The 17,555-nt window shown below is 39.9% G+C and overlaps 1 protein-coding gene across 4 annotated transcripts in view; it reads left to right on the top strand.

Annotated features, from left to right (window-relative positions):
• Window positions 1-17,555, top strand: part of IKZF3 (IKAROS family zinc finger 3) — an 88,201-nt gene that overhangs the window by 61,194 nt on the left and 9,452 nt on the right. For 3 of the 4 annotated variants that reach the window (XM_073883873.1, XM_025859142.2, XM_025859143.2), the window contains 2 exons: window positions 573-689; window positions 9,192-9,308. In XM_073883873.1, coding sequence (XP_073739974.1) covers window positions 573-689; window positions 9,192-9,308 — 234 coding nt within the window. Of the gene's footprint in view, window positions 1-572; window positions 690-8,529; window positions 9,076-9,191; window positions 9,309-17,555 lie in introns of those variants that run through there. The other variant, XM_025859144.2, reaches the window with a different exon arrangement.

The raw sequence follows: 17,555 nt of genomic DNA, 5'->3' as shown, positions 1-17,555 counted from the left end.
AGAAAGGCCAGCCCTGCACACAGAGTTGAAGTTATTACTTATAATTAGCTCAGTTTTTATTGATTTAGCCCAGACTTCACTATAGCCACTTGGACAGGATAAGCTAAATTTATCCAACTATGTCATTGCTCTGAAAAGTCCATCAGTTTCTGGCTGAATGTCTAACTCCCAGCATTCTTTACTTACAACGAGATGGATGTCACAAACTAAGGGATCTCTCTCTATTTCATTTTTAAGCCACACTAACCTCCTTGAGGAAAAAAACAGCTTTTTTCCTAAAGAAACAATATTGAATCTGGAGCCAAAACACTGTGCTCAATGATAATCATTAAATCCAAATCCTTTCATATGTGAAAGGAGGCTATCCTTTTGAAGAAAATGCTAACATAACAATCAGTCGAAGACTATCACCTTATTTCAGTTTACTAAATTTAAAAATAATATAGCTGCAAAAGTATCCAAATACCCTGGCTTCTCTCAGCAGACTCATTCCTAAAGGACAGTTTGCACAGAGCCCCAAGACACCATTTGTTCTGTAATCCCTGAGGGTCACCTTTGTGCTCTCTTTATAGTTGAGAAACCCTATAAATGTGAGTTTTGTGGAAGGAGTTACAAGCAGAGAAGTTCCCTTGAGGAGCACAAGGAGCGCTGCCGTACATTTCTCCAGAGCACGGACCTGGGTGAGACTGGTGAGTTCATGCAACACTCGTTCTACGTACACGTAGCAAGCACCTACTTTTCTAGGTGGTGGAAGACAGTAGTGTTAAAAAAAAAACAAAAAAACAAAAAAACAAAACTGCCCTCGTAGTTTATATTTTAATGGGGAAAGACAGACTATAAGCAAAGTAAATATGTAACATATACAGTATATTAGAAGGTAGTAAGTACTATTAAGCAAAATGAAGCAGGTCCTGGGGGCAGAAAGTGAGTCAGGGAGGTGACATTTTAACAGACTTAAAGGGCTGAGGAGAAAGCCCTGCAGAGAACTAGGAAATAGCAAGTGCAAAGGTCCTGGGACTTGAGTTTGAAGAAGTATAAATAGTCCTGTGTGGCTGGAGCAAGAGTGGGTAAGGGAACATGAGGCTGGAAAGGAAATGGGAAACGAGATCTTATCAAGCCTTGTTGGCCATTATAAAGGCTGGTTTTTACTCTGAGTGAAATTGAAGATCTTCAAAGGGTTTTGAGCTGAGAGGTGACATGATTGGACTTCTCATTTTAAAAGAATCACTTTACTTGCTGTAGAGAAGAGATTTTATTTGCAGCAAGATTGGGAATTGGAAAGTCTAGTTAGAAAGCCATTGCATCTCCCATTCAAGTAGGAGAAAATTATGTCTTGGGTAGTGGTAGAGGTGGTGAGAAATGTTCTAATTCTCTATACATTTTATTGATTTTTTTAAAAGATTTTATTTATTTATTTGACAGAGAGAGACACACAGCAAGAGAGGGAACACAAGCACGGGGAGTGGGAGAGGGAGAAGCAGGCTTCCCGCAGAGCAGGGAGCCCGATGCAGGGATTGATCCCAGGACCCTGGGATCATGACCTGAGCCGAAGGCAGATGCTTAACGACTGAGGCACCCAGTCACCCCTCTATACATTTTAAAGGTAGAGCCAACAGGATTTCCTAACAGATTGATGTGGGATGTGATGAAGGATGCAGTTGCTATTCCCTGAAAGAGCAATTGAGAGTAGAGCAGGTTGAGGGGTGGCTGAGGGCAGAGTCAGTTAAAACTACAAGGATTTTTTGGAGTGCCTGGGTGGCTCAGTTGTTTAAGCGTCTGCCTTTGGCTCAGGTCATGATCTCGGGGTCCTGAGATCGAGTCCCGCATCAGGCCCTCTGCTCAGTGGCAAGTCTCCTTCTCCCTCTCCCTCTGACCCTCCCCCTGCTCATGCTTTCTCTCTCTCTCTCTCTCTCATAAATAAATATCTTAAAAAAAAAAACTACAAGGATTTTCTTTGCCCAAAGCCCTCAAATCATATACTTATCTACTCATATGATTTATTGTGATGCTTATCTTTGGCTTCAGGAATTTCATATTTTATCCAGTGTTTTGAATAATTTGCCTAGGGCCAATTGGTTGAAACACTAGATGCTTTTCCATATATCAGTTGTGGTTTTCTTTCTTTCTCATTCTTCAGTTGAAACAGCATGAAACTTCTTTGTGTCACATCTTTGCAGTTGTCCTTTGTCCCATCCAGTTGACCATCATTCTGGTTCTGCAGCTTGGGTTGTCTGACGTTTTTATTTGGTTAATTGAACCAGTTGCATATTCAGAGTATCAAATCCTCAGGGGATTTGGTGCTTGCCAGCAGTAGGTGCAGTTGAATGGTTTGAACATTCTAAAGCAGAAAGATTACAAAAATATGAAAGAAATAATGTGAAACTCAGGAAAAATGGAGTGGAAATCATTAGTAGCTTAGCTGTACCTATTTTGAGTGAGAGGAAATTTTGTTTTAGATAAAGTTTATTTTATGGTGTTAGGAGCTGGCCAACTGAATTCCGTTGGTTTGCACTGCTTCTGCTTTTTATCCTGATGGCATCTTTGGTTTTATCAAGGAGTTGGATTTCCTCCTTATTTCTAAAGAGAAATGTTTGCAACAGATAGAGCTCTTACTGTGAGACATTCCCAGGTTATGAAAATCTATTATATTCCAAATAGCATTATTAATATTTAAAGCTAGAAGGTTAAAGAGAGCATCTAATCCTACCACCTCATTTTAGAGGTGAGAAAATTGAAACTCATAAAAAATTCAGTGACTTGCTTAAAAAGCACTGGAACTTTTGTTGTCTTCATGATTAGCTATATTTCTTTTATTTTCAAAAATTCACTCACTGCAATATAATTCACTTACCATAAAATTTACCTTTTAAAGTGTACAATTCAGTTTTTACTATATCCATAAAGCTATACAACCATCACCACTAATTCTATAACATTTTCATCACCCTCAAAAGAAACGTTGTACGCATTAGCAGTCATTCCCCATTCCACCTCTCTTCAGCCCTTGATCTACCCTCTGTCTCTGTGGATTTGCCTATTCTGAACATTTCACGTAAATAGAATCATACAATATGTGGTCTTTTATGTTTGGCTTCTTTCACTTAGCATATTTTCAGGGTTCATCCATGTTGTAGCATATATGAGTGCTTCATTCCTTTTTATGGCCAACTAATATTCCATTATACGGATTTACTACATTTAAAACAAATCTGTTCATCAGTTAATAGACATTTGGGTTTTTTCCACTTTGGGAAAATATGGCTTGATTAGCTATTTTTTAAGATTATATATTATCTGGTTAGTGAAAGAAATATAGTAGCACATGTACTAGTAGACACACACATATGCATATATGTGTTTCTTGATTCTCTTGGAAGTAGGGGAAAAATAATATACTATCCTCTATGAGTAGTAAGTTCAAAATTATTTATTTTAAAGTAAGGTTAACCACCTTATTTCCCATCCCCATAACCTTTTTTTTAGGAATTTCAAATTAGGAAAATATCAAAGAAATATTTTAGCTATCTTCAGTGGTTTAAGGTGATTCAGGAAATGCTGAAATACAGAGGTTGAGTTAATTTGCATTTCATAGGGTGGTTTGATGGATGCGTGCAACATATTTTAAGTCTCAGCAAAAAAATAAAGGGTTAACTAAGTCAGCAAGTTTTGATTTTTTTTTGTTGTTTAAAACAAATATTTTGTAATGGTGGTTTCATGTTATAAAATGTATAAAGTCACAGTTTAGTCAAGTATAAAAAACTGCATGTCAGTCAATATATTACTTTTTTGTATTTCAAATAGTTTCCATAATTTTTCCTGAAATCCAAAATGTAAAGAGTGTGGTTTTTTTAGTCTCTTATTTTTTTTAGAACCTCTACACCCAACGTGAGGCTCCAACCCATGACCCCGAGACCAAGAGTCACAGGCTCTTCTGAGTGAGCCAGCCAGGTGCCCCCAAAATTTAAAGAATGTTTAATTCACACACATCAATCCTTTAATTACTGCCACTGCTCCCTATATGGTTTTCATTTCTGTTTCCTTCTTATAATTAGGAGTCCCAGTCTGGATATCATGTTCCATTCTGAACCTAACCAACATAGTATCACCAGTGGTACATCTTATCCCTTCATCCCTAGCTTTTAAAGAGATGATACTCCATTGCTACTGTGGATGTGCCACTTTATTCATCAAGTGTTTATTGTAGATTGAAGTGCAGCCTAGTATAAGACCCAAGCTTTGAGTAAGCAGGTCTTTATGGAAGCAAAACAGAAAAAAAGGCCTTAGACTGAACAGTCAACAAAAGAACGCCATCTTGGGTAACAGGACTTCTGGCCTTACTAATCATTTTTATTTTATTCAGATAACATTTGTTGGATTCTCTATGTGCCAGAGCTGTGGCAGAGCTGTTCATAAAAATGAGTGAAAGTTTAGCCCCTACCCTTGGAGAACTCACAATCCAACAAGGCAATGGGCACTTGATCTGTCAATAAACTACAAAGGTCTAATAGAGGCAAATGTGATATTGCTACATCATCAAGATACTCCAATTCTGCTGTCTTAATGGAGTATATATATGAAAAGAAGAATAAATAGAGAAGAGCACAGATTCTGTTTTCTCATTAGCTTGATCCTTATTCCAGAAAGGGACTAACATCTGGCATAGAAATTCATTTAGCCTCATTTCACACAAATTATGAGTACTTGGAGTGGGACCTTTTTTTGTATGACAATGAGTTCTAGCAATAACAAGATTTTTAAAGTAATTGAATAATTGTATTTATTTGTGAATCTTTGAGTCACAGCCTTTTATCTTCACGCTCATTGTTTCAGCTGAGCCAATACAAGCATGAGAATTTTCGAATAAACTTACATTTTTTGCCAAGTAGCAGACCAATGAAAAAGTTATTAAAAGTTGCTTTTCCCAACTGATTTTTCTTTTTTAAAAAGTGATAACATCTTACAGGTAGTATTTATTCTACTTGCTCAAAAAGGCAACAGTTTTATGTAACTTTCTTGTTAGAACCTGCCTCAGTCTTTGATAGCAGTCTTTTGTCAGACAATTCTCATTACACAATCACACCCCTTTGTTCCACTGTCCATTAGCTACCGACTGACCACACCAGAGAAGAGACAGGAAGCAATGCCTCCTGTTGAGCTCCATTTAACACTTCAAGATCTAATGAAAGATTCTGAACAAACACAAAAACACAACCAATTACATGGTTAAATCAGCAGTCACTTTGAGATAGGAATTGCATCATGGAAATAGTTAACTGAAAACCAGACAATTAAGACTTGTGTGGAGATGAAAGATAGAAACCTGTTCTGTAATTATGACTTCATATTAGTTTTATTATTTATATCTTCAACGTGTCTTTAAAATCATTTTGCTAATGAAAATTGGTACGCCTACTATGTAGTAGGCAAGTGACCTGAAGGGGAATTGATCCAGAGTTACAGCCCTCCTCCTAGGCTCACTTATGAACCAAGTGTGTAAATTGCTCTTTGCCACTATCCCGTATTCCCCACACCCACCCCTTGCAACATTAAAACTGCCAAACACCACCCAGGAACGGATTTCCTATTTCATCATTTAAAACCCATTATCTTGTCCCCTTACTATCTTGCCAAACTGGTTTCCCTCCACTTACATTTTTGAGACATGATGTGGCAAGATAACAAGTCTAGACTATATAAATAGACAGTGGGGTCTTCAAGTTGAAGCAGAGGACCAAAAGGCAGTGGTCCTCTTTGTTTGCTTTTCAGAGTACCGCCTAAATTTGTAATCCCAAGAGACCCTCTAACTCCAGAGCATTTCCTTGTGTTGTAAAGCGTGCCCGAGTAAGGGTATTAGACAGCAAGCCGTCCAGCCGCTGCAAGGGCAAAAGACCAGCGGTTTGGGGAAAGAAGGGTACAGCACATTCTGTTGAAGTTGGAGCCTTTGACTAACTTGCCAATTAGAAAATGGTTAACTTGGTAAAGATGAACTTAATCTCTATAGTGTGTTTACATGTCCAATGACGGATGGGATCTTGGAGTTGATATTTTGAGTGAACAAGCTAGGGACGGGGGTGGGGGGGGTGGGGGGGAAGTCCTCTCAGTTCGCCTCAGAGGATTTTGTTGGCTCTAACCAGAGTTGTGGAGATGGGAAAGTCTCCACCTATGCCCCCAATTATCTGTCCATCCAAACACTTAAGAATGTAATCTTTTTAAATGTCAGGCATTTGGCCACTGTTTTACAGGGTAAGATTTATCTAGAAATGACTGTCAAGACGAGCTTGGTGAGTAACCAGGGATAAAAGGTGATGTTATCTCGGAAAGTTGCCATTTAGTGACATGCCCTCATTACGTTATTTAGGTCATGTATCCCCGCTCTAGCATCCTCCTGAATATAGAGGATATTGAGTATGTGTCCTCAGAAAGCTGCTAGTGGTAATTGATAGTGACTTGGTAAAATGTAGACAGTGACTGCAGAGAGCTGAATGGGAAAAGTAGGCTGGTGACATAATGCTTGGGGTGAGTCCTGGGGCTGAAGGGACAGATCTCTGGGGGATGACTGACCCATTAGAGGAGTGACTGAAGACACCAATATGAATAGTGGTAAAATGGGGATGGACTTAAAAATTCCCACAGGACTGTTTTCCATTCTCATTTCCCTGTAAATCTTTCTGATAATAATACAGGGTTGAGGGGGAGGGACCGGGTGGGGGCGGCGGGGGGGGGGGGTTACCTGGATTTAATCCTTTCAAAGTTGCTCAAACCAGAATGACTGTTCCCAGTCAAAGCACCACTTAACTGCCTCTCAGATGATTCTAAGAAAAAGCCTCCTTGTAACAGCCTCAGGAACTGATTTCAAATCCCAGGCCTTTGTCTTTAATCTCTCTGCTCTTGGGGCTCTGGGTAGTGCCACATCTGGTGGTGGTTTGTGTGAAAGGAAATAATATATATAATAGTTTCCTGTTTGGTCATTTAAACCTATCCCTGTGCTGGACAGAATTTGACCCACTTCACTCAATAGCAAAGTGTCCTGTCGCTAAAGTGCCCATTGTTTGCCAACAGCCGGTCAGCCAAAGTGATAGTGCTTTACCACCAGCCCCAAAAGCTGCCCAGGCCCCCTATTCTGATCTTTATTGTTTTCATTTACACAAATAGTATTGTTAATAACTGAAACTGGAGGCTGGGACTTATTTCTTTGGAGCATATAATTACGTTTGACAAGAAACTCCCAAAGTCTAGTAAATATGGTCATTGTCCTCTTAATCCTTTTTGGAGCCAGATTTCATTTTATTCCTGAATTTTAAAAACCCTGAGCTTTATAAATTTATTGTACAATGACTGCTAACACAAACAAAAACCTGCTAATAATAAAATGAAACATACTTAATATTTTGAATTCTCTTTTTCTAATTTGGCTCTAGTTTTCTTGCCCTGACAGTTTTCTTACTTGACAGTTTTGCCCTGGAGGTTTTTCTCTTGTTTACTTGCAGAGGTGGCCAGTTTTTTTTCTCTCTGGGCATGTCAATTTGTGGTACTGAATGTCTGAGAGGACCAGGGAATTTGTGACATTATTTCTGTATATTAGAATCTCTTCACACAGCAAGCTCTTCAACTACAGAATAAGCACTGACCTTCCCTAAATTTATGCATATATTTGGGGGGTAAAATCTGTTCTGCAACCGTCATTTGCTTTTTACTCTAGTCTCTTAAGCTAATTTCAATTCTTCTTCCTTAGAGATGTTAGAAATGTATGGATACATCATTTTAGTTTGGACCTGCTGAAATGTTTATGATAAAACAGAGAGAAGTGTTTGTAGTAACACAGTATCAATGTGTAGGACAGGAATGAGCAAATTGTGACCTTGGGCCAAATGCAGCCAGCAGACTGTGTACAGAGGTTTTTACATTTTTAAAGGGTAGTGGGTTGGGGGAAAAACCAAAGCATATGGAACAGAGACTATATGTGTCCCACAAAGTTTAAATATTTACTACCTGGCCCTTAACAGAAAAGTTTGCTGATCTGTAGCTTGGGCTAGCATCATGTGCTCAAGTTTAAAGCCTTACATTTAGATAAGCAGCTGGTATCTCTTTGAACTTTAGGCTTGGGACTCTTACTGACTACTGCCTGCTGTACCAGGGTAAATTATACTCTATTTATTCTAGTGTACTATTTAGTTGACTAGATGTTGGTACTATTTATATATTCTAGTGATTTCCAATTCTGGCTGCATTTTAAAATCATCTGGAGAGCTTTAAAAATACTGTTGCCTAGATGCCTACACCAGAGATCCTGATTTCAGGATCTGAAGGAGAACCTGGGCATAGGTGTTTCTTACATTCTCTGCAGAGAGATTGATTCTAATGTTCAGGCAGGTCTGAGAACCACAGGCCTAAACCACTTAAAGGTCTGTTTGTGGATTAACAACTAGACCATATTGTTAGGCAGTTTTTATTCACATTGTTCATTAGAAATATAATAAAGATGCATTATACAAATTGCTCTTTAATTTCAAGACAGAAGTGTTGCTCAGGGAAATTTTAGCTGAGACAATTTTGAAATGTGAGGAGCATATGAAACAGATAATGCAGAGCCCAGAGAAATAGAATTTAAAAGATAGGAACTGAAAGGAACATGCTGGAAAAAAAGAAAAGAAAAGAAAAGAAAACACTCAGAATTTCAATACACAAATCACTGAGTAGATTTCTTGCTGTCTGGGTAAGGGTATCTATTTTCAAAAGTGCTATTAACATAAACAGAGCAGTAAATCTGGGGCACCATACTTTTTTTTTTTTAAGTTGTTAAGAAGAATTATATCAGTCTGCAGGTGTCACACGCAGTTACTCAGAATCAGAAAGAAGGCTGATCGGGGGTTAGAAGATCTCCATCTATCTATCTTTTTGCAACCAACCACGTCCAGGCTGTTTATTTAATACTTCCTCTTGCTAATGAAGATACGGGTTGGGGATGGGTCGGGCTTTCCCATCTCAGCAAAAGACTGCAAGATTTGAACGTGCCCTGGTGCTGGCTTCACTGACCACAGCAGGTACCCCAAGCAAGACTCTGAGCAGTAATAACAGGTAACAACAGAGTGTGCATCAGACCTCTAACACTTTTCCTTCCAGTTTATTTCCTTTTTCTCCATCATTTACCACTGTGTTCTTTTCCCTCTTCTTTTTACATTTTTCCAAACCAGCAAGTGTGGAGGCAAGACACATCAAAGCAGAGATGGGAAGTGAAAGAGCTCTCGTTCTGGACAGATTAGCAAGCAATGTGGCAAAACGAAAAAGCTCAATGCCTCAGAAATTCATTGGTAAGATTACGACCCTTTTTCCTGCTGTTGTTAGTAGATAGTTTAAATGAGATAACATAGGATACTTATATATTACACAGGTCCTTAATTTCTGTTAAAATAAGGTAATTGGTTTTCCATTGTACATTTTTATTCTTTGTGCTTCATTTTGATAAGTAAGGCAAATAGAATAAAATATTTTAAGTGAATAATCTTAACTCCTGAAGATGGGAGTATTTGATATCCAATTTCCTAAATGGAGTTGGTGTTAAAAATGCTGTTCCTTCCTCTTTATTCTGAATGACATATGTTGCATGAGAGAGTTTATGCAATTGACACCAGTAAAGATGTTTGAGATAGCATTTTTGTAACCTTTTGTAATTATATTTTACAAGTTGGTTTTGTAATCATGCCCCAACTTTTTTCGTGCTCTAAAACTTATTGCCATACTTTCTTGAATTTGAGGTTTGGCTTTGAGAGAAAGTTGGGAAAACATAGACTTAAATAACAAGGCTGGATTCAATCATTTGTCTTACTGGAGTTAATTTTTATGCCACTGGTTTTCACGTTGTCAAACAATGCAACAGAATGAGATGGCTAAGAAAGAATTCTGTTTTTTAAAGTGTTGGGGCTGGTGAACGACAGAGATGTTTTGTCCAACTCTCCCAGATGTTTACATAAATGTGACCATGATATTTAAAATAGATTTGTATTTGTGAAGGGGGCAGCTGAATTGAATGTATTAGTTTTGCTATAAATTGAAATTTGGTGATATTGAACAAAAATAGTTATCACACGAAAATAGACCTCCCTCAACACCAGTAGAATTTTAGAAACCTATCAATCTGTTTTTCCAAAGCTACTTGGTGCTATTGATGTCTTATTACAGTCCTTTTGTGCTTAATTCTTTTCAATAGCTTTTACAGATATTAAGTACCTGCCTGTTTTTTAAATCTGGTTAAATTTTATTCTGGTCTAGATAATTTTTGTACAGGCAGATATTTTATGTGAGTTATAGAGACATATTGAAAGAACTCATATATTTCAAAATTACCTAGGTTGGTTTTTATGCTTATTTAAGTGCTTATGCCTTATTTATTTTATTTTGATTACCTGGAAAATTTTTGTATCCTTTTAATCACATTAAGAATTGTGTCAGACTGGGGCGACTGGGTGGCTCAGTTGTTAAGCATCTGCCTTCAGCTCAGGTCATGATCCCAGGGTCCTGGGATCAAGCCCCACATCAGGCTCCCTGCTTAGCCAGGAGTCTGCTTCTCCCTCTCCCCACTCCCCTTGCTTGTGTTCCCTCTCTCACTGTGTCTCTCTCTGTCAAATAAACAAAATCTTAAAAAAAAAAAAAAGAATTGTGTCAAACTAAATAAAGTTGGTGCATTTCAGTTTAGAGAGACACACCCCTCCCACCCCCCACCCATTACCATCTTCCCTCTCCTTCTTGAGAAATGTCAGGGGGCCCGTAGTGACCTCCATGTGGGGCTTAGGAGCAATGGATCAAGTGGATCAATTGTGATTCCAAGACATGATCTTAAGACATTGCTCATATATCAGTTGATTTTCACTTCTGTGAAGAAGTTCTGACTGGAGTCAGAACAAAGGAAAGTAGAGGTTTTTATTCTTTGAGTGTAATTTACTTTGTAATTTGATTTGGGGAAAGTTAAGACTCTAGAAATGGCTGTACTTGATGTGGAGAGAGACATGGGGAGAAATGGGCAAGGAAAAAAATGTAAAGTGACTCAATTTCAATCCAATTATGGTCAAGGCGCTTTGGTCTAAGAAATAACATATGAGAGAAGATGCTTGGTCCTTGTAGCTGTCCTACACCTATAGTTGTTTTTTGTTTGTTTGTTTGTTTTAATTTATCCATTTATTTGACAGAGAGAGAGGGAGAGGGAGATGTGGGGCTCCATCCCAGGACCCTGAGATCATGACCTGAGCCAAAGGCAGACGCTTAACCAACTGAGCCACACAGGTGCCGCTGTCCTAACCTATAGTTGAGCTAAAACCCTACTTAATATAGTAAAAGTTGCTTTGGTATTTTCATGGGTTTAAAAAAACACATTTCCTGTGTCCAAGTCCATGCCATTCTGCTTGTTGCATCAGGGATCTGTTCCATTTGTTACCCTTGTAACCAAAGGATTTTTACTCCTTCATTTCCGGACTCAGAAGAGATGCTTATAGGTGCTGATTTCTCTTATCTTCTGAACCATCATGTGCTCTCTATTTGGAATCAGGAAACCCAGTCGAGTTAGCTCTTGATTTAAGCTGAGGTAGCAACTTCAGGGCTTCAGGGCCCTGAATAACTGGGGGAAATTTTGTTTGGTAAATTGTGGTATAGTGCAGTAGGAAGAACACTGGATTTGAAGCCAAATGACCCAGGTTCCGATTCTAGCTCAGTCATTTCTTAACCGTGTGTGTTTAGACAAATCACATAACCTTTCTGGGCCTCTGTTTACTCATCTGTGAAATGAGGAGACTGAATTGGTGATGAGGTGATCGGGAAGGTCCCTCCCAGCTCTTATCATTCTACGAGTCTGCAAGATGAATTAGCAAAGGCTGCAATTATGAATACCATTTTGTGTTTCTAAGCCCATATGTGTAGATTCAGGTTACTGTTTTCTCAAGGTTATACAGACAAGGTGTTTATGTTATGAACCATGTCATATATTTTAGGTTTTTTTTTTCAGGAAGGTGTGGTTAAATCTGAGAATCTATAAAACAGCTGCATCAACCCAACATTCATCTATTTTACTGAAGGCATTACTACTTGTTCATTTGCTCTTTCACCCATCCATTCATTCCTGTCAGGAAATGGGGACAGCACTCCTGTCATATCCATAATGTTCTTGTTCCTGAGCCCTGTTCTAATCTTCTAGCATTAGCTTATATCCTGAACCCTCCTTTTAGAGATCATTTTCAAATAAAGGAAACCCCTTGAGTCATTTAATGGAATCAACCTTTCTGATAGAAAACAGTAATATTGGGGAGAGAAAAGGAACATTTTGACACTGCAGTGTATGGGATGAAGTGCTGCAAAACATACGGGGCTAACGTTTTCCCTCCTCTTCTCTTCTGTCTCCTATATTTCCTCTCCATGGTGCTGTTTTCTGAAAAGATTCAGCTGCCAGGGAAATGGCAAAGGGTAAAGTGTGAAGGAAGAATGAGTCACTCCCTTTAATCCTTGCTGACAAGTTGCACAGCACTCAGACCAACCTTGGCTTCCCTGACCTCTTGAACTATGAGGGTAAAGGTGAAATTATACCATCAGGTCAGCCTGTTACTTTCCCAGCAGGCTAAAGAGAATTACCAGTAGGTATCATTTTTCACACATTAGAAATGAACCGAGGAAGAGGGACAGATTGGGTTAAGTCTAAGTGCGTTTAGAAACGCAAAAACATGCCTCTATGGAAGAGTAAGAGTAAAATTAAATTGCTTCCGTAGAAGAAAAATAAAATCATTTCTTTCCTAATTCTCCAAGAAATTTTGTTTCATTCTCTGTATTTAAGACATAAATTGACATGCATTCATTAGAAATCAGCATCTTTACATCATCAAAATAATTCTTTGTTTCTCTTTTCGAAGGACACAATGGCTCACTTTTATTTTTTATTTATTTTTTTAAATTTTATTTATTTATTTGACAGAGAGAGACACAGCAAGAGAGGGAACACAAGCAGGGGAGTGGGAGAGGGAGAAGCAGGCTTCCCACCGAGCAGGGAGCCCGATGCAGGGCTCGATCCTAGGACCCTGGGATCACGAACTGAGCTGAAGGCAGACGCTTAATGATTGAGCCACCCAGGCACCCCAGGATAGCTCACTTTTAGCACCTAACCCTTTTAAGAGTTCTCCTTTCTCTGCATCTTATTCTCCTGTTATAAACTTGTTTGACTAGACTTCTAACTAGGCCATCTTCAAATACTTGGCTCAAAATAGAGGCCAGATTTCTATCCTGGAGGGAGGAGGAAAATGATTACATTTCTGCATATTTCTTTTTGCTTTTCATTCCTTCTCCAAAAACAGATGTGTTATTCTGACCAAAGTGGTTACCATAGCATCTCCTTATTATTTTTAATTTTATGTATTATTTTATTAAAGGAAGTTTTCATGTTGAAAACAACATGAAAAAAGATCTCACTCACCCGTGGTAAACATGTTAGTGAGGTTTTGACACTTCAGCAAACACCATCGATTCTCCCTGTGAAGTAACTAATGAGAAATTGTCTGCTTTGGTTAACAGAGCGACAGGAAGCAGTTTGAATACCTGTTTCTAACAGCAAAAAGTATCTTCTCCCACCCCTTCCCAAGGGGCTGAAATCTATAATCCTATAAGTATTACAGAATCATAGCATTTTGAGAGCTTGAAGGGATATCAGGAACACCCAGCAAAGTTCTTTCCCCAGGGAAGGAGGGAGGATTGGAGAGATGGAGAGATGCAGCTAGTGGGTGATGGAGCAGGGCCAGGACCGAGGCCTACAATGTGCTGCAGCCCAGGGCCTTCCTACCCTGGGAGGCCACCCAAAGCATAGTGTGTCATGTGTGCTAGACCGGGGCTCTGGACACGGAGGGGTATACTCGGTGAAAGCTGGTGGAAGAAAAAGCCCCTGAAGAAGGACAGTCATTCCCCGCCCGGGGTGTGTTTTCTTGAGAAAAGAAGTCTTCCCCTGGTGACTCCATCAGGACCGATGACATCCAAATAACACCTCTCACAGGGGACAAGTCTTCTGTAGCAACAAAAGATGGTCCCCAGCTCAGTTTTCCTCACCCCCCGCCCCACGGCTCTCTCTGTGTTTGCTCCCCTTCTTGCCTATTCTGTGGCTCCCTTCTACTTTCCTCCTCCTGGAAGAAATGTTAGTCACTTTAGTCTCATTTAGCTTGAGATCAGAGCCATTACCTCACAGATATTCCATTTACTCTCCTTGCCTGGCTCCCCTCCTTTTTTTGGGTATGTGTTTGCAGTAAGAGTAAGCAGTAATAGACATGGGATATGGTATGAAGGTAGCCAGCAAGTACATTTCAGTGACTTGAAGAAACTTAGAAAGAAAACCTGAATATTTCCCATCACCCCTCATGATGCCTGTAATAGTGGAAATGTGTTATATTTCTAAAGTTCAAATCATTCCCCTCCCCTTCAAAAAAACCTTTCAATGGCTTCCCATTGGAATAAAATCCGAACTGTCCAGGTGTTCTGAGTCTTGCACAATCTGTCTCCAAGTTACCTTTTCTAATTTTATCATTTCAGCCAACTAATCTTTTAATTCAGCCACAGTGAACTACTCCCACTTCTATGTAATACTTTCCCTCTTGTATATAATGGTTCTGTCCATGCTGTCTGGAATGCCCTCCTTCACATCTACCCTTAAAAGTACACGTGGTTGGGATGCCTGTTAGGCATTCAGCTCTTGGTTTCAGCTTGGGTGGTGATCTAGGGACGTGGGATCCAGCCCTGCATGGGGCTCCATGCTCAGTGAGGAGTCCGCTTGGGACTCTCTCTCCTTCTCCCTCTGCCCCTCCTCCCTGCTCTTTTTCTCTCTCTCTAAAACAAATAAATAAATCTTTATTTTTTTACTTTTTAAAAGATTTTATTTATTTATTTTAAGAGAGAGAGCAGGGGGAGGGGCAGAGGGAGACAGAGGAGCAGGCTCCCTGCTCTGAGCAGGGAGCCCGACATGGGGCTCGATCCCAGGACCCTGAGATCATGACCTGAGCCAAAAGCAGACCCTTAACCAACTGAGCCAAGCAGGCGCCCCAGGAAATAAATCTTTTTTAAAAAATGTACACATGGTCTACATTCTCACAGTCTCCTGAGTTCTCTCTCTGCTCTGTTCTCCCCCTGTACTCAAGGTGAGTTTAATAGACAGTTTTTTGTGATATACAGAAGTGTCTCGGGGCGCCTGGGTGGCTCAGTTGGTTAAGCGACTGCCTTCGGCTCAGGTCATGATCCTGGAGTCCCGGGATCGAGTCCCACATCGGGCTCCCTGCTCAGCAGGGAGTCTGCTTCTCCCTCTGACCCTCTTCCCTCTCATGCTCTCCATCTCTCGTTCTCCCTCTCTCAAATAGATAAATAAAATCTTTAAAAAAAAAAGAAGTGTCTCCACCACCATCACTGCTACCACCTCAGATTACAAGGAGACTTTAAAAAATAAGTTAATATTTGTCCCACAATACGTGGCATATTTGAGAAGCTGTCCATATTTTTCTCTCTTCACTTTCTTGACTACTCTGTACTTTGTTCCACCACATAGTTTTAGGGGTAACAATTTGTAATGAAATTACAAATGCAGTGTAATGCTGTGTATTGTAAATGCTGCATCTCCTATTGGATTGCAATTATGTTTGTACTCCTCAAGGCACCTAACATGGTGTGAGGCTAATAATAATAATAATAAAGATCTACCATTTATTGAGTGCTTACATATGCCAGGCACTCTGTTAAGAACTTACAAACACCACAACAACTCCATGCATCATAGATACTTCTTGATGCACGGTGCTAGTCCATTTGGAACACAGCACAGTTGCTTGTCCACTGCTTATGGGAACCATGCCAGCAGAGAATCTGAAATCCCTGCCAGTGGTGGGATTGTGCAGCCATGGACAAGGTGGCAGCCAGGAGACAGCAATTAAAGCTCAAACACAGGGGCGCCTGGGTGGCTCAGTCAGTTAAGCATCTGACTCTTGATTTCAGCTCAAGTCGTGATCTCAGAGTTGTGAGATGGAGCCCCACGTCAGGCTCCACACTGGGCGTGGAGCGTGCTTAAGATCTCTCTCCCTCTCCTTGTGCCCCTCGCCTTTCCCTCTCCAAAAAAATAAAATAAAAAATAAAATCTTAAAAAAAATGCTCAGACACAGGCAGATATATATGGGCCCTTAGACTGCATCCTAGCTCTCCATTTACTAAGTGACCTTGGCAAGTTAACCTGTTTGTAGGTTAGGTTCTTATCTGATAAGAGATGCTAATTCATCTTAGGCAAATGAGAGAATATGCAAAAAGTACTTAGGACAGCACTGGATATATAGTAAAGGCTCAATAAATAGTAGCTATTCTTGTTAGTATTATATATAAGGCACAGTGCTAGGTAATGTGAAGTATAAAAACCAGAGGTAAACAGATCAGGGTGATGGATCTGTCACTCGGCCCCAAAGGCAGAGGTCTGAATCCATGTGCTCAGTTAAGGTCCCTTTTAGCTCTAGGCGGTGATTCTGTACTTTCAAGTTGGGCACTTAGAAGCCAACAACCATACACCCTCACCACATTGTAGCAACTCGGGTCAGCCAGTTGCTCAGTTTAGAGTTACCAAAGCCTAGATAGTAGGGATTAACCCCTTTAAAAAAAAGCAGGTAAGGAATGGCCCTGGTTCCTAAACTCAGGACTTGCTGTTGCCAGTTGTACTTTCATCAGAAGGAAACCTCTAATTCAGCCTGAAGCTGCTATCATTAATCATTCAAAGGTGTGGTATGATTCTGACTACAAGCTGGACTAGAGGCTCTGTGCAGGTTTGGGAGAAGTTACACTCTTGTGGTTTGACTAACCTTTTTTATGAGTGTGTTACTAAAGAAACGTGAGCTCTTGGCTTTTCAATTACTGTAGCTTACTCCTTCTGGGTTTCATACACATTGAGTCATCATGTCTACAGGTGACTGATAATCATCTGCACTACTCAAGTTACCGTAACTCAGAGATGAGGGGATCTGATGATTGCAGGTTGCGTGCACGTGAAGATCTGAGGCTCTCCTGTCTTCACAGTGAACAATGGTCTGTCTTAACCACAGAACTCAAGTCACATATTTCCACTCATCCAGGGCTGTATTTTCCTCTTACTGTTTTGCCTCTTACAACTTTAGCACTCAGCTGTCTTCTGACATGTGCTGCAGGTGGTAGACACTGTGAAACTGTAGGCCTAGTTCAGTAAAGCAAACTCTTGGGAGAAAGGATAAAAGCAGTTTGTGATGTGCCTGCCCCACCCCGGAAACCTTCTGGAACCTCTCCGTTAGATGAAAAGATAAAAAGATTCTCAGGGACCCCTGGTATTTTAGGAGTAGAGTAGAGCCAGCCACACTGGAAAATCATCAATGACCTCGAAAAGGCCAAGAAACCAAAGTTCATCATCTCTGTGTCACTTTCAGGGGAATGAATATTTGTGACCTTAGCTGGCTTTCATGTTCTAGCCTCACTCTTTCAAACAGCTATCAAAGATATATCCAATTTGGAAGTTGAAAATAAGAACCACTGATGACTTTGGCAAAGGTCTACTT

Source organism: Callorhinus ursinus, unplaced genomic scaffold (genome assembly GCF_003265705.2).
Source record: "Callorhinus ursinus isolate GAN/ISIS: 27379988/994484 unplaced genomic scaffold, GSC_fseal_2.0 scaffold52, whole genome shotgun sequence".
NCBI classification, from domain to species: Eukaryota; Metazoa; Chordata; class Mammalia; order Carnivora; family Otariidae; genus Callorhinus; species Callorhinus ursinus.
This window is presented reverse-complemented; position numbering and strand designations above follow the sequence as displayed.